Source organism: Boleophthalmus pectinirostris, unplaced genomic scaffold (assembly GCF_026225935.1).
Source record: "Boleophthalmus pectinirostris isolate CB_2022bp ecotype Guang Dong unplaced genomic scaffold, ASM2622593v1 HiC_scaffold_3, whole genome shotgun sequence".
Lineage (NCBI taxonomy): Eukaryota > Metazoa > Chordata > Actinopteri > Gobiiformes > Gobiidae > Boleophthalmus > Boleophthalmus pectinirostris.
In genome coordinates, this window is record NW_026571299.1 from 28,834,272 (window position 1) to 28,856,277 (window position 22,006).

At 36.7% G+C, this 22,006-nt stretch overlaps 4 protein-coding genes and 1 non-coding gene across 10 annotated transcripts; 3 read left to right on the forward strand and 2 right to left on the reverse strand.

Moving 5' to 3' along the window:
• vhl (von Hippel-Lindau tumor suppressor) lies at positions 1-726 on the forward strand. Its single transcript, XM_020933832.2, has 3 exons — positions 1-184; positions 278-400; positions 530-726. Exons 1-3 carry the CDS (start codon positions 1-3, stop codon positions 724-726), a joined length of 504 nt encoding a protein of 167 aa, XP_020789491.2.
• Positions 727-739: 13 nt separating this feature from the next.
• tatdn2 (TatD DNase domain containing 2) lies at positions 740-10,321 on the forward strand. Of its 5 annotated transcripts, XM_055160857.1 has the most exons (11): positions 740-1,224; positions 1,321-1,399; positions 1,596-1,644; positions 1,730-1,825; positions 2,228-3,176; positions 4,335-4,626; positions 5,707-6,057; positions 6,798-7,664; positions 8,156-8,283; positions 9,104-9,287; positions 9,924-10,321. In XM_055160857.1, exons 6-11 carry the CDS (start codon positions 4,345-4,347, stop codon positions 10,062-10,064), a joined length of 1,953 nt encoding a protein of 650 aa, XP_055016832.1. In that variant the 5' UTR covers positions 740-1,224; positions 1,321-1,399; positions 1,596-1,644; positions 1,730-1,825; positions 2,228-3,176; positions 4,335-4,344; the 3' UTR covers positions 10,065-10,321. The 5 variants fall into 5 exon arrangements, with proteins under 5 accessions (XP_055016832.1, XP_020789507.1, XP_055016834.1 ...); XM_020933848.2 differs by having other exon boundaries at positions 1,321-1,825; positions 2,228-2,353; positions 2,630-3,176; XM_055160859.1 differs by having other exon boundaries at positions 1,321-1,644.
• A 570-nt stretch (positions 10,322-10,891) lies between these two features.
• ghrl (ghrelin/obestatin prepropeptide) lies at positions 10,892-14,247 on the reverse strand. The gene is made up of 3 exons (XM_020933849.2): positions 13,902-14,247; positions 13,467-13,541; positions 10,892-12,122 (listed from the first exon to the last, which is right to left on the reverse strand). The coding sequence occupies exons 1-3, from the start codon at positions 14,013-14,015 to the stop codon at positions 11,988-11,990; spliced, it is 324 nt and encodes a 107-aa protein (XP_020789508.1). The 5' UTR covers positions 14,016-14,247; the 3' UTR covers positions 10,892-11,987.
• A 423-nt stretch (positions 14,248-14,670) lies between these two features.
• On the forward strand, positions 14,671-21,526 carry ccdc174 (coiled-coil domain containing 174). Of its 2 annotated transcripts, none has more exons than XM_020933807.2 (11): positions 14,671-14,785; positions 15,001-15,114; positions 15,207-15,307; positions 16,150-16,208; positions 16,291-16,483; positions 17,912-18,004; positions 18,228-18,367; positions 18,561-18,655; positions 18,989-19,142; positions 19,519-19,656; positions 20,782-21,526. In XM_020933807.2, the coding sequence occupies exons 1-11, from the start codon at positions 14,747-14,749 to the stop codon at positions 20,961-20,963; spliced, it is 1,308 nt and encodes a 435-aa protein (XP_020789466.2). In that variant the 5' UTR covers positions 14,671-14,746; the 3' UTR covers positions 20,964-21,526. The 2 variants fall into 2 exon arrangements, with proteins under 2 accessions (XP_020789466.2, XP_055016840.1); XM_055160865.1 differs by having other exon boundaries at positions 19,522-19,656.
• On the reverse strand, positions 17,121-17,311 carry LOC129411130 (U2 spliceosomal RNA). Its single transcript, XR_008633156.1, has one exon. It is a non-coding gene; the product is annotated as a U2 spliceosomal RNA (small nuclear RNA).
• Positions 21,527-22,006: the final 480 nt, after the last annotated feature.

The following is a 22,006-nucleotide window of genomic DNA, read 5'->3' on the forward strand; positions in this document are numbered from 1 at the left end:
ATGCCGCAGGACGGGGAGTCTCTACCGCTGGTCCGCTCTTTGAACACCAGGATTCCGGTCAGTGCTGTTTTCTGTAACCATACTTCTCGTGTGGTACGACCGCTGTGGGTGGACTTCGATGGACAACCTCGGCCCTACCACGACATACAGCCAGGCATAGGAAGAAAAATGTGCACATTCGTAGGTAATAACGATGACGCATTTCTTTAACAAATGCAATGGCAATCTAGTAATTTTTTATTTTAACTAAGGTCATATTTGTGTGTTTGGGGTTCAGGTCACCCGTGGGTTTTCAGAGATGCGGAAACGGATGACCCCTTGAAAGTGAATAGCAAAGAACTGTTTCTCCCCACACCAGCGACCAGTGGAAACCCTACAATGGCAAACATCACTTTACCAGGTGTCCCATATTTCTTTAGGGTGACCACAGCTATTAGGGAAAATGTATTAGATCAATAGACACTACATTTCATCACAATTTCAGTGTTTTTGTTGGCAAGACTGATTTTCGTATCACGTTTTTCCACAGTTTACACACTGAAGGATCGTGCTCTTCAGGTGATACGCCGACTGGTCAGACCGGAAGACTACAGGAGCTTAGATATTGCTCGCTGTCTACATGAGGAGCTGGAGGACAAGCCCAGTACAGTGAAGGACCTGATGCGCATGAACCAACGCGTGGAACAGCATCTTCTGGACACTATACAGGGCAGGGAAGGGACATGAGGGAAGACATAGAATGTGAGGACAGTTTGAACTTGAACTGGGACCAAAAACAGTTGAATGACTGATATATCTTTGCAATCTTCCAAGACATACTTTTTACTATATTTTTTTTATTTGATAAATGGAAAAATGCTTTGTATCAGATTGTAAAAACATTGTTTAAATAGATTAGCATTAATAGATGTATTATTATTTTAGAAACATGCGTCTCTTTTCAATTTGTACTTAAATTTAATAGGATAATATATATGTATGTATTATGTATTATGTATAAATTATACACTGAAATTTACCTCTTTATTTATTATTGAAAGTGGTATAAAATGTGCATTGAGGCATATAATGGGAGCAGGATTGTTGACAAATGCGTTGCTAAGGGACAGTTGTAACTGAAGACGTGTCTTTCTTGGTGCACTGCATTGAAGAGTAGTCGACCTACAAAATGCAGACTGTGGACAAGAAAAAAACATGGGATTCAAAACGCTTCAGACAGGAGCAGTAAGTCATTGGAGACTGTGACATTTGTACATGTTCAGGATTATGTTTATTTGCACTTAATGTTAATATTCACTGTATCTCAACATCCTTCACCAGTATGACAGTTTGGCCACGGACTCACCCAGTTGTTTTTCCTCATCTTCAAACTGATCACTGGACCAAGATGAAAACAAGGGTGAGAATAAACAGTTATACACATTCAGTACATGGTGTACCTTAAAAGATAACCCAATACAAGACAAGTCAAATGGAAAAAAATGACTCTTTCAGTAAGCGCTTGTTAGGTAACTTGGGCTGGAAACTATTTTAATTTGAAGAATGACAAATTTACACACTGTTGTAGTGGTTTTGTAACTATTTATGCTACACAGGCACCCGGTTACATATCAACACTACCTACTACTTTACTGAAGAAGACCGGTTTGTTAATATGATAAACCTCACAGCTAAGATTGCTGCCAAAAAGAAAGTCTGGAGTTTATAATTTGGAATACTGTTTTCACAGGTACTTCTACGTGTGAATCAATTGAAGGAAACAAGAGCACATTGCCCCCTCTGACAATGGATTGGAGTTATCAACCAGAAATGATTATATCCCATAGTAAGTCATTAGGGTCAACAATACCTCTAAGCACATAAGAAAATACACGTATCAAGTAGCAACAAAACACTCTGGGTTTATATACCAGATGTCCAGTCAAGTACAAAACTTGAACTCAACAAAGACCACACCAAACCTTGAATCATATAACGCTAAACAAAACCTAGATCTACATATATAATATGACCAAAAATATAAAACCTGATGTAACAGATACATTAAGGACTAAATGTTATGTGTAAGGACTTCTAAATGAACTGTACACAATGTACAGTTCATTTAGAAACTGTAAATATTCTAGCATCACCAGTAATTACATTATTACCACATAAGTTATAAACACTGCCTTTGCACATTTACCGGTATGTAAAATAGTCAGCTTCTGTTATGCCTTTCTTTTAGGTCCTACATCTATCAGGCCAAAAACCTCGTTTTCAATTTATAGCATGCCCCAGTACAGAAATGTTTACAATGATCGGGCAAGATTGGGCTTTTGCTACTGGCTCATTGAGAAGAAGGCTCCAACATGTAAGTAGAGATGCAAGCTCACAGCAAGTATCAAAGTAGTGCAATGTTCACATATATTTGTAACTGGACAACTAATCCTAACTTGTCATATATTTGACCTGTTACCAGTCGTCATATTATTATTATTTGTAGGCAGTGCAAAATGTCAAAGATACTCAACTCTGGTTAAATGATCCCAGGTCCAACATTTTAAAATACAAACTAATGATTTAAGGCTATTTATAAATATAATCAAGTCTTCTTCTGTTTTGTTTGTTTCCTCTTTCTCTCCTGCAGGTAAAAACTACAGCTTTGGTGCCTATAAGACCTTTTTGGGACTACCAAAAGTCTAACTTTATTCAAACTCTTGTTTAATAACCTAACTTGTAGTGGATTTACAATTCCCAAAATAAATGTTATTTTCATTCATTTCATGGCTGTGCATCACTCTTATGCTATGTTTGATCACTTGTTGTGGCTGTGGTATTTTTTGTATGTACTCACATGTAAACACTTTATTATCAAAAAAATCAAAAAGTTTCTTTCCTGCATTAACTTAATTTTTGAAAGAAACCGAAAATCTCGCGATATCTCCTTAATTGCGTTAACATTAAAAAAAAAAAAAAAAAAAAAAAAATTCAAATTTCACGGTTATGTAAAGAATGCGACACGGATGCGTTGACAAACACAAACAAACAAGCAAAAAACAAAACAAAAAACCCACAAATTTCATTTTTCGCCTCTCATTTGCATCGTAACTATCGCAGACGGCGGTCGATGCTATCTTGGCTAACAGCTAACCAACTCCTCGGCTCAGTGTCACGTCTTCTACGCCGCGAAAAAGGTATAGTTTTAAAAGTAAAATCTTTCTCACTTTATAAGTAAAGTCTCACATATTCACAAGGTCTAACCATACAGCTAAATAAACCCTGAAATAGGTCATCACGCTTTTGGAATTAAAAGTGAACTTTGTGTAAACTTATTAATTGGGGCAATGCTAGCTCTTAATTGGCTTATTTGGAGCACCTTGCAATTTTATAAAGGCACTGCTGAAATGAGATAATTACACTATTTCTTGTATGCCAATATATGGACTTTTCATGATATTTATGAAAATGCATGATTTTGTGTTCGATTTGGCAAAGTACTGTGTGATTCACTACAGATGGTGAGCATGTTGAGGTTTGGCTAGCTAACAGACGCAACACACCCCCCCAGCCACCGTGCAACCTCAAAAATGGATTAGTTAAATCTATTCGGTTCAAATCAGAGCAATGAGCTAGTTTGCGATTTTCACACAAGTAATGACTATAGTAAAATGTGTTAAATCATTGAATATACCATTAAAAAGAGACGGAGTACGAAAAATCAAAATCTGTGCACGTTTTTTGAATGACACACTGACATTTGTCTCGTCTAACCTATGACCTTTTGTTCAATATTTGGGTTAAGACTGCAAATGCTCTGCTACGTACAGTTCAAATACCAAAAAATATGAATTTTATGTTTCATAAATACGATGCTAGAATGCTTGTGTTTGTTAACAATGCAGTGCTTGAGTTGTAGTTATTCAGTATCTAATATTGTTTCTCAGACTGTGGTAGAAGTACCATTGGTGGTACGTGGAGTCCTATGTAATGAAATACGTTTAATTTAATGACAGTGTATTCATATTTTTGTCCTTTTTTTTGTTAACCCTCTTTTAGAACAGTTTCAGACATGGTTTGGTAAATAAAAATAGCAGTTTCTGTCTTAATGTAGAACTGATGTAATCTTGATTACAGATGTGTTGGCACTTTGGAAGGCCAAATATTTTCTTAGGTGGTACTTGGAATGAGAAGTTGAGAACCACTTTTAATACTGTTCTGTTGTTGATCATCTTGTGTAAAGTTTGAAAAATTGTATTAAATGTCACTGGACCTTTACAACTAGGATTAAAAAACAATTATATCAATAAAGCAGAAGTGTTTTTTCTCTTTTTTTTAATTATCTATTTATTTAGGCCTTGCAGTATGGACAGTAGCAGCCGACAAAAGGTAAAGTTCAAGTGGCTGCGAACCATTGTGTGTCCAGGAGGTTCTCTCCAGGGCAGAGATGTCCCATCCACGCCCTCATCGTCTAGCGACTCCTCCTTCACTTCCCCCATCGGAGAGTCCCCAGGATCAGCTGCCTTTGGAGACCTGACCCTCTCCACACCCAAGAGAAAGCCAGACAGTGACAGCATGGCATCCTCCTCCAAAATCAAACTCCGGAAGCTCTCCAAAAAGCGCTTTGAGGCCTTGGCATCTCCTGAGGTAAAAGGCTGCTCTCTATGGCATTAGAAACATCATCAAAAGATGTTGAATATCTGTGAATGACGTAGCTCTTTTGAATGGTTCATTAATGTGAGTGGTTGGAACCGGATCTTTTTCTTTCTATTTTTTCTGCTTTTTTATACAAATTTACACTGAACCAACACAAGAATCAGCACAGAATCAAAGCAGGCAACACATGTGAGAGCTTTGTGCACTAATAAACATTTACCATGATAATAACAGTTAGTTTTTTATTATTGATACTGTAGTGTAAAATTTTATTTAGAATATGTGTTATTTCAATGGGTAAACACACTCCCACTCTCAGTATGAACTTTTTTAAACAAATGTTAGCCTTGGTCAAATCTCTGATTAGTTTGTTATTTGTTTGTTGTTTTCACTTTGGCTTTTATCGTATCATAAGATTACTACACATTATTACATATTAAAAGAACCAGTTTTTTGAACGGCTCTTTAGCTCTTTTAACTGAATCTTTTGGATTTGTTCATTCCAACGTCCCATTACTACTAAATATGAGATTTGAATGAGGTTTGAAAAAAATGCCATATTAATAACTACATTTTATATCAATACCGAAAGCACAGATATAAATGCCGAAGTTGTTAATGGGTTTGAAAGAGAGATGTAATAAGACCAATATGGACTATTTTATATTGATATCTACGCTTAAACAGAACTTCCATGGAGTTACTGTTCAAAATTGTCAAACAAAAACTAAAGTAAGGACAAGATACTTGATACAAGATATAAGATACTTTTATATGAATATGTTAGATGGTGATACAGTCGCTAATACTTTACCACGACCAAATATGGAAATGAAAATCAACCTTGAGTTATATAAGGTTAATGAAGCATTCAGTTATTCTTGCTAAAATCATTTGATCACATCCCATCTAATTTGGTTCTCGGTTTCTTAAATGAGGAATTTTCACTAATCACTAATGTCATCACTCTATATTAATTAATTGATAATTAAGGGATTTCGAATGTTTTGCTGCCTCACCACTTGACTTGTTTTAATTCAAATCAATATGCACTTTTTTTTTATTCTGTAGGAGCCAGCCATTGACAAAACTCCTCAAAAGTCAGACACAAATTCCCAACAAGAAACCCTGTCTCTGTCTCACTCTTTTGTTTTGAAAAGAAAAGAGCGGACACCCGAAGAGGGCTCTAAAGCCATCTACAAACATGCCCTCATGGCTGCTATTAGCAACATAGGGGCGAAGAAAAGTGCCAAGAAAGAGCTACAGTTGTGCCCACCAGAGGAGACCAGCCCAGTGTCTGTGGAACTGAACACCGTGGATTTAAATGGAAATGGATTAGGAGTGCCAAAGTGGTCCCCCCCAGCACTGATCCTGGACTCTGAAGATGATGATGGAAGTGCAGTAGCACACACTGAAAACAGGGTAAGTAAAACAGACACTGGCCATATGAGAGTTTTAATAGTGTTGTAATTAATTTTAAAACTAGAGAGAACTTTGACTCTGGTGTTATTGTTGCACTGTCATGATAACAAAGTGAGCTTATATTGCTGTAGGAAATATCACAATAAATGATACGATCATTTTGATATTACTTTATGCCGCAGACTCTATAACCCAAAAGCCATATAATCACAATAAACCCTTTTAAAAGTGATGACACAAAAGTTGCAAAAAGTAAGACCACATTGAATTAGTCACGTTATTTTGTTGTGTATAGTATAGTGTTGATATTTATAAACACTAACCAGTCATAAATGGATGAATAAGCAGATGAAACAACCTGAAGCAGTGTTACACCATTTTAATGCACTACATTAAAACAGTAACACACCGCACCTTGTTGTGTTAGGCCTCACTTATACCATTCTCATAAACATCTGCTCCATCATTTTCCAAATGTTTTTCACTGTTAACCTTTTCACAGCAGAAACTTGCTCACCCTCAAATGCAGTAAACATGACATTTATAATACATTAGAAATTTGTACAACCATATTTTTTAACTCTACATCAAGCATCAAATTCTTTCAAAGTTTTTCCCTTTTCAGATATATTTTGTTAAGAGCACATGAGGACTATTTATGAAAAGCTGTGTTCTTTCATGTCCATTCAGTTGTATCCATCCTGTATCCTCCAGTAATGTGATTATTTTTCACTTTTCAGAGCTTTATGCTAAAAGAAGATGGTTCACCAAGTACGTTTGTAACACCTACTGAAAGTCATGACTCATCCCCATCTCTGGAACCAATGCAATATGCAGACTGTTGTTTTTCATCCAATACTGAGAAAGAAGGTGACACTGCTACTTCTGACCAAGGAAGGGAAAGTTTTCTGTCTACAAATCAAAGTTTGACTGAATCTGAAAACTGGGAGACACCAGAAAGAACAGTCGTCTTTTCGTACGAAGAGCAAGTTAAACCTTTGTCAAATTTGTCAAACACCACTAAAACTGAGACGGACAAAACACAACCTCAGATTGTGACAGTCGTGGATCCGTTCGCTCTTCCCGTGCTCTCAACCAAACGAGTTCTCAAATCCCGAAGACAGTCTGATGTTGGCATATCAGCACACTACCCTCCTTACTCCTTTACTCAGTCCAGCACCCCTAAAAGAAGGTGGTCTATGGGGCCTGAGCCAGAGCGCGCTACATGTCCCACAATATACAGCAGCACCGGTTTCCTGGATACCCACTGCCATTTGGACATGCTCTACGGGAAACTTCACTTTAAAGGAAGTTTCAGCAGTTTTCGGAGGAAATATCAGGATAGTTTTGCGCCGGAGTTTGAGGGATGTATCGCAGATTTCTGCAACCCCAGAATTATGGTGAGGGAGGGCATCTGGGAGGGGCTTCTTGCGGAGGATATGGTTTGGGGTGCATTTGGGTGCCATCCGCATTTCTCCAGAGACTATTCAAAAACCCAAGAGAGAAACATCCTGGCAGCCATGAGACATCCCAAAGCTGTGGCATTCGGAGAGATTGGACTCGACTATTCCCACAAGAACTCCACTGACTCCTCCCAGCAGAAGAAGGTACCCATTAGAGCAATGCAGTAGTGAGATATGAATCATGATCAAAGAACTAATACAAACAGGTACAATAAATTCTCTTGAATGGCATGGATGCTTGTTTTTCCCTCAAAACCTTGAGGAAATCACTTATTTCATTTAATTGATTTCACTTATGACCCCAATAATCACTATGATTTTTCCCATAATCAAGCAGCAAACTGTAAGATGTCTTTTGCATTTTCAATTTTGTATATTGTAATAATATATATTTGATTGGCTATATACCTTTTTAAAATCTTTTAATTCCACATAAAATTTGTTGGAAGTAGTAGGAGTTATCAACCTATAGATAATATATTGAATTCAGTTTCATAAAATGACTATTTAAAAAATCTTTTTTGTATATATTTTTTTTAATTTTATACCAATATAAGTCCTTCACCAAATCAGGCTTAACCTTTATACAGAATATGCATATAGTGGTCATGTATTTCTGTTTTGCGTAATTTCAGGTGTTGGAGCGTCAGTTGAATCTGGCCGTGGCAATGAAGAAGCCTCTGGTGATTCACTGTCGGGACGCAGATGACGACCTGCTGCAGATCCTCAAGAAGTGTGTCCCTAGAGACTACAAGATCCACCGGTCTGAGTCTGCTCTACTCTGAATGTGCTCTATGTCAATGGTCCCCAACATTTTTTTGCGTCACAGTTTTATGTCCGACAGTATTTTGCGTACAGGTGTACGGGAGGAGGCGCAGTCCACGCGGCATATGGGAGGAGGCGCGGCATGGTTTAGTCCTGGTTTAGTCATCGTTTAGTCCTGGTTTTAGTTGTAGTTTAGTTCTGGTGTAGAGGCGTTGCCCATGCAGCGTAGGAGAGGAGGCACAGTCCACGCAGTGTACGCTAGAAGAAGGTCCATGGGGGAGCCTCTACTGCAGGACTTAATGTTCACATATCACAACCTAGACATTGCTAGAGGGATTCAAATATGTGATCAAGTTTGATAATATTTTACACTTGACAAACCTATTTGTAGTGGGAGTTATAAAATTTTTTTTAAATATATATTCTCTCTCTTTATTTCTTTATAATAGCCAGACAATATTATAGACATTATGTGCTAAAACATGCCTATACATTTCATGGGTTAAGTATTAAATGTACAAACGGTAAGTTGGTTTTCTTTTTAACCTGCTCTTCTTAATATTTTCTTTGTAGAATAAATACTTGATCTAATTTTGCCGAACCAATAATTGCAGTATTATATTTTTTTCAGTACACCTCCTGTCACTAGTTGTTATATAATTTTACATTAATGTATTTATATAACCCACTAATAGGGCTCACAAAGTAGTTTGATGTCCCAAGACCTCCACATTTCATTTCAACTGCAAAAAAATGATGGTTCATGTATAGTTGTTTTGCTATGCTGAACTGAAATTACTGAAAATGTTTTTTTTCAGGCACTGTTTCACCAATGATTACCCAGTGATCGAGCCATTCCTGGAGGAGTTTCCAAACTTGTATGTGGGCTTCACGTCGCTCATCACTTACTCCAGCGCTATCGAGGCCAGACACTCTGTCCGAAAGATCCCCCTCGAACGCATTGTCCTGGAGACTGATGCCCCATACTTTCTTCCCAGACAGGTGCACAGCTCTGGGCACACATGTACTCTCAGAAGGATCATGGAGTAAAATAACAAATCAGGATTAATTACGACTTTTTCTTTGTTGCCTCTTAAAGATTAGGGTGCCTCCCCTTGAACATTGTAATTGTTGCCAACTGGCTACAATCAATATTACATAGCTAACATAAACTGACTGCATCATCTGCCAGACATTGTGCATATTTAAATGTTTGTGTACTTTTGAACAGTTTATGTAAGACAAATTTGATAAATGTATTTAGCTCCCTTCAAACTGTGATATTACTAGTCAAATTAAGGCTAGATAATATGTGAAATGTTGTTTCACAAATCCTGAACATAAGGGAGTCAAACTAAACTAAAAATTGTTATCAGTCCCATTCAATACAAAAGATAGTCTAATTCATTCTTTCAAAGTCTTAACTCTGCTCCAAATCTCATGCTTTTGCTGAGACGATTGGCTTTGGACCTATTGATTTTAAAAAGGTACAAGCTGATTATTAACACTTTGTAAATTCATTACTTGCACTGTTCTAAATTAAAGTATTTGTAAATTATTTTAAAAATATAATACTACTAAATTAAATATGAACATTTGCCACTTGTGTGTTGACACTGCATTACTTTCTTGTTCCAGGTGAGTAAAAATGTGTGCCACTTCTCTCACCCCGGGATGGGCATTCACACTCTGCAGGAGATCAGCCTTCTTAAGGGAGAGTCCATGTCCACTGTCCTCGGTACCATTCGGCAAAACACACATCAGCTCTATGGAATCTAAGCCCCTGTAATATTTTATGTACAGTTTTGTTTTAATGCACTTGTTTCCCTATATTCTGTTTATGTGCATTCTCAAATTATAATTTTAACAAGTTGAACATTGAAAAACTGCGTCCTGTTTGGCGTTCAGTGTATAAGTGTCTTAATGTTAAAAAAGTGATTGATATCTAGTTTTATGCTCATGCGTGTGGTGTTCTCGTTTGTCTTGCATGGCCGCTGTGAAACATGGAGCAATTTAATACAGTCAACAAATTGAAAGCTTTTTTTCTTGTCATTCATTATTGCAGTATTCTTCAGAATAATATTATTCTATGATCTCGTAGCTAAACCCAAGTGTAAAACAAATATGCACAATGCACAAATATTTGAATTTGTATTTTTATTTGATTAATCGATAAAAAGACAAATTTAGAAGTAAAAACAAGTAATTTCTATTTTATGTGAAAAGTAAACCTAAACATATAGGATGATCTTGACAGCAAATAAATTCTGTATAGAGTACAAAGCATTTTTAAGCCACCCAGAGAAACGTGCATTGTTGACTTGTTGGTGCACAAAAACATTAAAATTTACACAAATTAACTTACTTTATATAATATTTTAGAGGCAAGACTTTTCTTAAATTGTCCATTAAAATGAATATATCTGCCATTTTTTAAAAGTATTTTTAGCATCTTCACATCTCCATCGGTTAACAGGCTAACAGAAAGTTTTGTTAGGTATGACGATAGGATCTCTACAAGCCAGTAGAGTACAGTAGAGCAAGTAGTTGACGGTTGCCATAGCAATTATCAATTCTAAGACAAAATGTGTTATATAAACCTTTGAACGGTGAAAATCCCTCAAAATGTCTCCTCAGGACACTGAAACCATAAATACTCCATTACTACCACTCTACACAGCTGGAATGTGGGGTTGCTCTCTCTCTAAAAGCATCATGGGAAATGGGTTCAATTTTCTGATGTGCTTTTTATTTATTTGAAGAACTTGAGTGACATTTTTGTCGAAGAGGCCACTTAAAGTTTCTGAACAAACCTGGGAAGATGTTTGCTTCAGCTTTTGACAAGTTTAATGGACATTTCACACTGCAGAGATTTCTTTGGAAATGGGTCACTGTTCGTACAGATGATGTATATTTCAGATAATAAAGACCTCTCAGGACAGAAATACCTGTAAAAGGGTTATGCGTGCAATGAATGAGGCATCGCTGCTTTGACCCACTTTCTTGATTCTGTATTATTAGAACCGGATGCTTAGAAACATCTAGAGTTACTGTGTACTGTTTATCGCAGGCTAATTTTGTATATATATCTTATTGCCTTGCAATGAAGGTTTCACATTGTGGCATTAAATATATATTAAATACAGTATATACATATATATAAGTATATATTTCCATGAGGACAAACAAGCAGGTGACGACACCAGGCCAATTTACAAGTGAGCAAAAAACAGTGATAATTGAATAAATGTAAGATAATTTTGATGTCATACTGTGGAACATTCTAGGCAAAAGCGATAGATCTCCATGGAAACAAGCAGGTGCTTGGCTCCCACCAGAAACATTACACACTGCACCTTCAAAACAAATAAATAGATCTAAAATATTAGTTTGTAGTTTGATTATTTAGAAGTGATTTAAAACTAAAGGACAAGAGGTACTTTAAAAGATTCAAAAATAAGATTACTCATTCGTGCTGCTCAACAGAGATTTTAATGCTTTGCTATTAGCACAAAGAATACAACATACATCAATACATGAACTGTTAGTGACGAAGCCAATAGAAGTTAATGTAGCCTATAGCAATGGTTAATTTATTATTTTGATTTGACAGTATTTTGAAGTTATAAATCTAACATCTGAATAATCAATAAATGCAGAAAAGGTAGGTTTAATTCATTAAGAGTATGGTTAACATGTTTGTCAGTTGTTTGGACCTGAAGGTGCAGCTTCTCCAAGCAGATTTTTAAGAATACGCTGAAGTATCTCTGTAGTAGCTCCATAATTCTCAAAGTCATGTTCGTTAAAAGTGAAGCCGAGCTCAAATGGAGCAGATATCTGTGCACAAAACAACAGATTTACATTTACTGATCGCTGTTAAATTAATATATCAGAAAATTATATATTTAAGTATCATGATGTTAAGAACACCTCAAGAAGGTTCAACAAAGAATACAAATGAACTACTGTTGCTACTATTTTTTGTTTATAGCTTAATATCTCCATCAACTTTTCACCAAATATATTTAAAGGTCCTATATTAGGCTATTTTCTGATCTGTTATATTATTTTCTCATCACAGACATACCCAGAGTTGTGTTTTCTTTCATTCACACATGTTTAACACACAAATCCCGCATTTAGGCTGAGTTCTTCTCTCAAACATAAAACATTCTGTTCCACCTTGTGATGTCATATGGTAATACAGAAAGTTCTCCACTGTGTTTTTAAACTCCATACACCTAGAATCATTTGGATAATTTCAGCCCTGGTCAATTGCCAATCTCTACTGATCTAAAGGTAAAAGGCAGCTGTTATCTTCTATCTTCTTATCTATCTACTACCACTACATGACATCACAAGGTAGTGTTAGGATAAAAAACTAGGCTTGGGTGGTGTATAACTACTGCTATGATGTTATTGATGTACTGCTATATTTTATTATTGTACTATTAGAATTCACTATACAATGACCCAGAAAACAGGGACTAGATTACAGATAAAGGATGCAGAGATAGGTTCAGTTCATGTAAAAGATATTCTATTTCTATCTATATGTCTAATCAATTAACTAAATAGGGCAAGGACTTATTGATAGGGATATGCTGACTCACGACTCATCACCCTGGTCAGACCAGCAAGACGCTCCCGTGAGGGGAGTGTGATGAATCCGGGGGATCCTTGTCAGAATCGGACAAGATTGTGCAACGTGCCAAGAGGCCTGGCTGCACCAACGAAGAGGCACTAAGTCTAAACCATGGTCGCCTCCCACTATAGTTTGCATATAAAAATCATTGTATAGGTGTAAATATTCAGTCTCTGCATGGGAATGTCAGCACAGACTCCTTGTACAAGTATGACTTTGGAATAAGTAAATTATCTGGACTTTATTTCTGTTTCAAGTGTAATTTTTTGTCTAATCAGAAACTAATGAACACGAGAGGAAAAGGGTTATTTCCTCAACAGTAGAAAAGAGCATTTTGAGCTTTGGAAATGTAGACAGACTAATAATGCAGGATTGCCCAAACATGTGAGAATGAAACAATACATACAGTAACTCCAGGTATGTTTCTGAAGAGCTAACAACATTATAACATAGTATAAACTCACAAGAGTCAATTTCAAGTAATATAGGACCTCATAGTCACCAGATTGTGTAAATCTATAGATATTTCTACTCACTTGGAAGTCATTGTCTGCTGTGGGTTGACCAGGTCCTTCACCAGTTTGACGGCCAACTCTGGATTTCACCCTCATCTGTGACACAGACACAGATGATAAATACATATAATGCATGTCTTTTGTTGTTGTTGTTGTTTTTTTTGAGCTACAAAAAACCCTGTAATTAAATCAATCTAATGCCACACTGTGGAATATTCCAGTCATTAAATATCACTCAGTTTTATATGGTATTTATGTATAGTAACATTTACAACACACTTTTTATACATTAATTTTGCACTTCACATTAGTTTTGCACTTATCTCAGTTGTCAGTCGCAAAGCCGTTAATATATAAATTAGCCTTCAGTACTGTAGCCTATTTTTAATGCAGCATTACTGATTATTGACTATTTTTATTCTAAATATAAATTTCGCATAATATCTTCGCCCATACCTGAGGCTTATGAGAAGGGCTGAGATAACTGGATCCTGCAGACGCCATTTTGCACCAAGCAGTCAAAGAGCAAAGCAAAAAGGCTACAAGGTAAGTGTTCCTCTGGAGAAACATGGTGGATCTCTCCTCTTCAAACAAAATGAACTCAGTGTGGATTTGCACTGTGCAGGCTATTTATGTAGGATTGAACTGGCTTGAAGAAGCAATACCATATCTTCATATTAACATGTCATATACAGAATAGTAGATTTTCTTGGTTACACTGGACTGTTCAAATGTTTTCCAATTGATAACAGATGGGGAATATTTCTGTATTGCTGGAACATTGAGTAATAGCAAATCTGCCATAGAGATAATCATGGAAAATTACTATCTCAATGGCATGAAAATGTTGTCTCAACAGAATTAGTTTAAACATGACGACAATAGTGTAGTAGTGTAGTATCATGTTTACAGTATATATATATATATATATATATATATATATATATATATATATATATATATATATATATATATATATATACACACACACACACACATACATACATACATACATACATACATACATACACACACACACACACACACACACACATATATGTATGTATATATATTATATTTATATATTCATATTTATTTATATATGGTCAAAATTACCATGAACAGATGAATTTACTGCACGTTTACAACGTCTTAATAACCTCTGTAATGCCGCGTGAAGGCAATACTCCAGTTGACCGCTTGTTGGCGATAGCAGCACCTGACTGTAGAAGGCGCAGTAGAAGCAGTGTAAGTGTTCCCCATATGAAACTGTGACACGTTTAACACCCAATTGATAAAACATGGATAAAAAGAAACCTTTTTCCGTAACAGCATCATCGGTAAGTTCCGTACAGTCGCTTTAGATGTGGCTAAAAATCTGAATAAATCTAGTTCCCTGAAACGGTTATTAGATGAAATATTATTAGACTTGCTACCGTGATGCTAACACTGCTAACATCAACATGTTGACAAAGTTAGGGACAGTTTTCATTCGAGTTGACTTTTCTACTTCTAAATATTTGTCATATTTTAATGAATATGTTTTATTCATCAGCTGGTGGACCTAAAAGCAGAATTATACAGAAAACAGGAGCAGTTTAAGCAAGAAAAACTCGCTCAAGTAAGTGGTGGAGCTGGAAGCAAAGTCAAAGAGAAATTTACCACTAAGGTGAGTGTGAAGTCATAATAATTGATGCATATATATATATATATTACACATACATACTAAGGTTGCCAAACAGATGTCTTGTGATCTTGTAGAAACCTTCTGTGTGGAGTAAACAAAATGCAGGCGTTTCAACCAGAGCTCAGAAAGATGCAGAGCAGTTGGCAGAGGAGCAGGACAACCTCAATGCTGCAAGGTGAGGAAAAAGACAAAATATTCAATATACAAACCTATAATCTTTTTTTTAAGTTAAGATGTTAATGTTGCATGTCGTTTGGGGTAAAATTATTACAGCGTGTGGCATTGTTTTATGTTATTATGTTATTACAGATAGTTCCCAAATGTTATTACCGTGGTGTAAGTTCTAAGCTTTTAGCTGATAAAATGGAGGGGGGTACTGTTAGTAATGTGTACATGCTAAAATTTGCATCTTTCCAAAAAAAGTCCAGAGTTGCTATAAAGAAGCAGACTTGGTAACTATAGAGCTCTGTGTTGTGCACAAGGAACATGTCACCTCCTGACCCTGCTCTCCACATTAACCACCTGCTTGTCCCCATACCTGCCAAGAACTGCCTATTTTTGGACCACTTTTGAACTTTTTTTGGACTCACCTTTGGTTTTGGGGGAAGAGGGCTCTTGCTTAGGCATTTAGTTATTATTTAAACCATGGAATATAGAAAATAGATATTGGCCCATATGAATTTGATCCTCCAAACCTCTCTGAATATGTTGTGCATAGATTAGTTAGAATACCACCATAGTCATCTTTGTATAGGAATTGCAAAGATTTGACCCTTGGTGAATTTCAGCTTTACACTACTTTTATTGCATTTAAATGAAGTGATGAGTGATGATTATAAAGTGTATTTCATCCCACTCCTTTTCGAGTGAAAGTGTTTTTGACAGATTTGACAAATACTTGGTCATTGCTGAATATTGGAAATGTACACATTTTCTTTGTTCATCCTCAAAATAAACTAAACTGTAAGCTATACTGATAATGGATGTTTTTTTTTTTTACTGTTTTTACTTCTCTAGGCACAAATTGGAACAAAAGGCAAAACTGTATGAGCAAATGTCAAAAGGAGATTTACCTGGTAAATCAAGAAGATGCATGTTCTGAATTATTATTTTTTTTTACTATTTCATTTTAACTAATCTGTGTGCATTTCTTGTCAGATGAGGAAACAGAGGGGCTGTTTCTGGTCGACTTCACTCAGAAGATAATTGATAAAAAGAAGGAAACCCTCTCACAGCAGGAGAGACAGAGGGAGATGGAAAGAGAGAGGGAGCGAGAGAGGAAAGAAGAGGAAGAGGAGGAGAGAGAAAGCATGTTACCGATCCCTGCTCCTGAAAACCCAGATGAGGAATGGTAATGTTATACTTTTAAATCTATCAGTATCGATCAGTGTTTTGCAGCAGTATTTCATTAAGAGATAAGTGATATTTATTTGATATAGTTTAATATAACGTAATTAGGCTCAAGTCCCAAAATCAGTTCTGGAGGCCTGTCACGATAACAAATTTTGAAGTGTAATATAATGTTACAGAAACATCACTATAAAATATACTGTATTGAAACTGTCACTAAACAGTATTAGTGGATTTAAGCAAGGATGTGGTCCCAAAATAAGAAGGTCTTGGTAGGTTTATTTATCTAGCCTGTTTAACTGAACTTGTATATGCTGTAAATGATCGCCACCTACTGGGTGTTTGTGGCTACTACAATGTTCGCTCAGTTTGCCGTAATGTTAATGAAAACTTGTTACTGGTTTTACTGAGTGGAACAATTTGGTGAGCTTAAATTTGGTCCTAATCGTTTTTCACGTTGATGCTTGCATACCATTCATTGTTCATCTTTTTTGATACTGTTACAGTCACTTATAGGAAATAGATAATAGTGAACGTAGTAATCGCACAGCTTAATAGTTACTGTCCGGTGATGTTTACAATGGTATATCCATTTCAGCGACTGCACATTTCTTACGATTTTTCCTTAAACATGTGAAGGGGGGTGCACCGTTCCTGGAGGTACTGCAATACCAGGTCGATGCGTGGAGTGGACGGAGCAAGCCCCTATTCCATCTCCCAGTTCCAAAAATCAATTTAATATATGGTCCCCGGGTAGGGGACGTATCAGATATTAAACTGATAAGAACAGATACTACACTTGATCTTAGCCAAAAGGCCGAGAAGCGATAACGTGAAATAGTTAGAGTCTCTGAAGCCATCCTGTACCATGCCGACCTCACTCATGGTTCCAAATACGTCAAAACGAACAATTCAAATTTTACGAGTTCCAGTGGATTTACAGTGAAGACTCAAACCTAACCATTCAGGTGCGCCCATTTGGAACTCATAGTTAACTACAAAAGGCGCAGTTTGAGTTTTATTCAGCAAAGGCGTGTAGAATGATAGCGTTTGTAGGTCACGTGGTATGCCATTGGCCAATAACATTCAAGGGAATTAAATAACCCGTTAAAACTGAATTACTTGATTAAATGGGCAGATCTTACTGGATTTGTCAGATGTATATATGCGCGCGATGTTAACGTGGCTTCTAGTGTTCTTGGTTTTCTTTCTGTGTCGATGAATTTGTCCTGTGCTACACGTGGCTCTCAAGAACGAGTGGTAGGCGCCCCCTAGTGTTCGCAAGGTATTACTGTGTAGCTTTTCTATTGGAGTTCTGAAACGGCTTGAAGCGTGTATGAGCGCTTTCTTTACTTCAGTAGTTTTCTTTAAAATCAGCACAGTTAGGAAAATTTATCTCTGAACATTACCTTTTGTTATGTGTTTCCAGGGTGGACTATGTGGATTCTTTGGGACGATCTCGAAGATGCATGAAAAAAGATCTGCCTAATTTCCAGAGAATGGACCTGGATTTGAATACAGGGTATTTAAAACAAGAATAATTAAAGATAAATGATGTGTTTTCAATCAATACAGATTCTTCTCAATAGTCTTGTTGAAGTAACAAATTATATCATCATCTTTGCTTCTTTTATTGCACAAAACTGATAAAATAAATAAAATAGGCTCTTATGTGCCACAATTCTCATTGCTGAGATGATACATTTTGTGTATAGCTTTATCAAATTTGATTTTTGTTGTGTCAGAAAAGTTCCTGATGATCAGAAGACGCTGCTTTCAGAAGATATGCGGCGAGAGTTACAGAGAAAGGAGTGGGAGAGAGAGGAAGAGGAGGCAATGAAGAGGCCAGTGGGACCAATCCACTACGAGAACATCAGAGCACAAGGTTTCAAATGTTGATCCTACAGTTATAGTCTGACTATTTGGATATATTGAGATGAACAGATGCCTGTAAAGCCTACAGACTTCCCCTATATATGCATTTCCAAAATGCATGTTTCAAATGTATGGTCTTGTTTCAAGTGTAAAATCCTTCCATGTAAAAGAAAAAAAAATCTATTTCCATTGTTTTGTTGCAGAGGCGAGGGATTTGGGTGTGGGGTATTTTGCCTTTTCTCACGATGAAGAGGAGCGACGTAAACAGAGGGACACTTTGGACATGCTCCGAGACCAGGTGAGAGAGAGAGGAAGGGCGAGAGGGGGAGGGGAATGGTATATTGTCTCAGAGAAAACATTGTATAAATAATTGCAAACAAGATAGCAAAAACTATATTCATTTATAATTGTAGCATGTCAGTTTACCAGCATTTGCCTTGTCATAAATAAATAAATAAATAAATATAAATATAAAAAAAAAAAATAATAATATTATATATATATATATTATATATGGAGAGTACTGTTGTAAATGTGCTGTATAAATAATGTATATTGTGAACACCACATATTTATATGCTCACTAAAAATTTTCATATCAGTATCTTACATGAGATGTATTTGTTCCCAGACAACAGATCAGCGTAACAAACGTGAGCGTCTGAAGGAGAAGAGACAGGCACTGCTTCAGGCCCGACTTGCCAAAGTTCGACAGAGGAAGAAGAAGAAGGCCAAACTTGATGGCACTGAAGAAGAAGAGGAGGCCAAGGAAGAGGAGAAAGAACGTAAGACCAGAGAGATAGATCAGATAATATCATGTTTATAGGAGGTGGAGTGTCTAGTGTGGTACTTTTCTAATTTAATTAATTAGAATGGCATTTTGGTTGATTTGAACTTGTTCCAAAAATACTGCAATAGTTTCATTTAACAGTTATTATACAATTCTACTAAGAACAATAAATTATAAAATGGTAAACATTCTAAGCAGTCAGTGATATTTTATTAGCACCATGTTTTTACAGGTCCTGGTTTTTCAAATTTCACATTGATCTACAATTTTGAACCTACCCTATTGGTGCATGTAAAGCACTCAAATTAAGAAAAGTGCTATATATGGAGTTCTTAATATCACTTGTACCAACCTCATGTTTGTTTCTCTAGCAGAGGAAGAGGAGGCAGAGGTGTTGGAGGAGGACGTCCCGGTGGTGAGCATCGTGAAGAAGGTGGAGGTGGAGATCCAGGAACGAAGAGATACTAAACCTGGAGTCCCCCATGTCCGAGAGTGGGACAGGGGCAAAGGTAAACACATGATATATGTTATGTTTCTTTTTTACATAATGATGTGATAATTACAGTACAATCACAAATCATAGCCTGTCCATGGATTTCAGAATGATGAGAAATTAGAACAGCTGCCATAGCAATTAACTTTTTAAAAATATATTTTTTCACTGGGAAAAAGTCCTCAAAATGTTGTGTAGCCATGGGTTTCAGCTTCCTGTTTATAGGCAATATTTGGATGACTTTTCACTGTACAAATGACATAATATTTATCTTTACATTTTTAATTGCTATGGCAAAAGTCCTACATTTTCATCATTCGAAAACCCGTGAAAGATTGGTTGGAAACAAAAGCTGAAAGTTATATTTTATAGGCCTGTTTTACTTGTGTACTTATGGCATAACAGTAAATGTAATGCATTTTGATTAAGTGAAGTTATTTTAAAATCAATTCCATTTTCTTGATGTTGTAGAATAGTCTTGATATTTTATAAGAACAGTTTAAAAGAATAATTATACATTTTCGAGTTAATGCTTAAAGGTTGTATGGAGGATTTTTTTTTTTGTTTCAAATTGTCAATGATAGCATTATAGAGATGCAGTAGCCTTGCACCGCTCCCCTCTCCTCTCTCCTCTCTCCTCTCCCTGCTCCCTGCTCCCTGCTCCCTGCTCCGCTCTTCTCCCTGCTCCTCACTTCTCGTCCGCGCACGAAATGTCCGCGCACCCGCTCCCCCCGCTCCTCACTTCTCCGCCTTGCCTAACCAACACTGTAGTTCTGTAGTTAGCTGTTTACAAGTCATGTGCAGCGCACCGGCTGTAAACAAACCTGTTTCTGGCGTAAAGAGGAGGCGGGAGGAGGCGTTTCTACGTAGGGAGCTGTAGGGGAGGGGGGGTGGTTTCACGCATGCGCAACATTTGAAAAAGGACAAACAGTCGCTGGATTTCTCGTTCCTTGGAAAATCCTCTATACAACCTTTAAAACATGAAATATTAGGTCATAAATACCGATACACAAAATCACTTTTTCCAAATGCAATCTGTGTTTTTTATTTTTATTTTAGCCTAGTAACTGAATAAAGTTGGATAAGCAAAAATTCCACACGTACCGGTACTATATCATATTTTTTGTGTTTCTTGTTGCAGAGTTTATGTTTGATGAATGGAAAGATCGTCGCCGTAAAGAGCGAGATTCCGAGTTTGCTCCTCCATCTGCTTATTTCAAAGAAGACACCAAGAAGCACAGATCAGGAAAACCCCAAAATATGACAAGCCCTGGTCAAAAACGCTTTTCAAATCAACAAAAGATACAGAAGAGCCACCAGTAACCAAACCAGAGGCTCCTCTATCTCCTCCATCAAATGAGCCAAAAGTACAGCAAGATCTCCCCAAACAACCTCCAAATGTTTGTGTACCACCACCAAGTTTTGCCCCCCCAAGGTTTGCCACAGGTCCTCCTCAAGGTTACACCACATCTGAGCCACTTCCTCCTGGAGTGTCAGCTCCAGTTGACCCCTCTCCCAACTACCAGTATCCACAGGCTCCATTTTGTCTTCCTTTCCCTCCTCCATTCCCCCCTCCTCCTTTTCTACGGCCAAATATGCCATACCCACCTCCACCAGTAGGGCCAATTTATGCTCCAAATTATCAGCAGCAACAGCCACAGCCTCCTCAGCCTTCTCCCCCAGGTGAGCAAGAACAGGTGAAACCTGGGAACCCACAAAACAAAGAGTCTTCACAAAGTTTGGATGACATGCTTTCCTTCTATAGAAATGCAACCTGAATGTTAAAGTCTTGTTTTTTTGTAGTAGTTGAATGAGCCTAAATACGTTTTCTGTTTAATATGCCAATAAACTGAATTGTCCATTCATCCAATAAATCTGAAAAATTACACCATGTTTTAATTGTTACCATATATACACTATAACCATTTAACTGAGCAGCATATCTGGCTGTGGGCATCTGCTTACCAGTTCCTCCCCTAAAAATTAAAAAATAGAAATTATAATGCCATTTACCTCAAGTAAAATAAAAGTGTGATCCACTAGAAGATTATTCAAATTGTATTAATAGGGCACAGAGGTGGGTAGAGTACTAATATTTTTACTCATGAATGAGTATTTAAATGTACTTTAAAATAATAATACTCAATACCTAGAAGGACAAAGTACTGGTCCAAGAAATTACTCAGGTAAGAGTAAAATATGCAATCGTAAGGATAAAACATTCAATTTAAAAAATAGGTCACAGAAGTACAGTTGCATTAAGAGCAGTGGAAATATACTGGTGGTGGTGAAAACAAGTTGATCAGAGCAATGAAGTTGTTTAAAACAAAAAAGTGTATCAAATGAGAAAAAAAAATCCTCAAAAT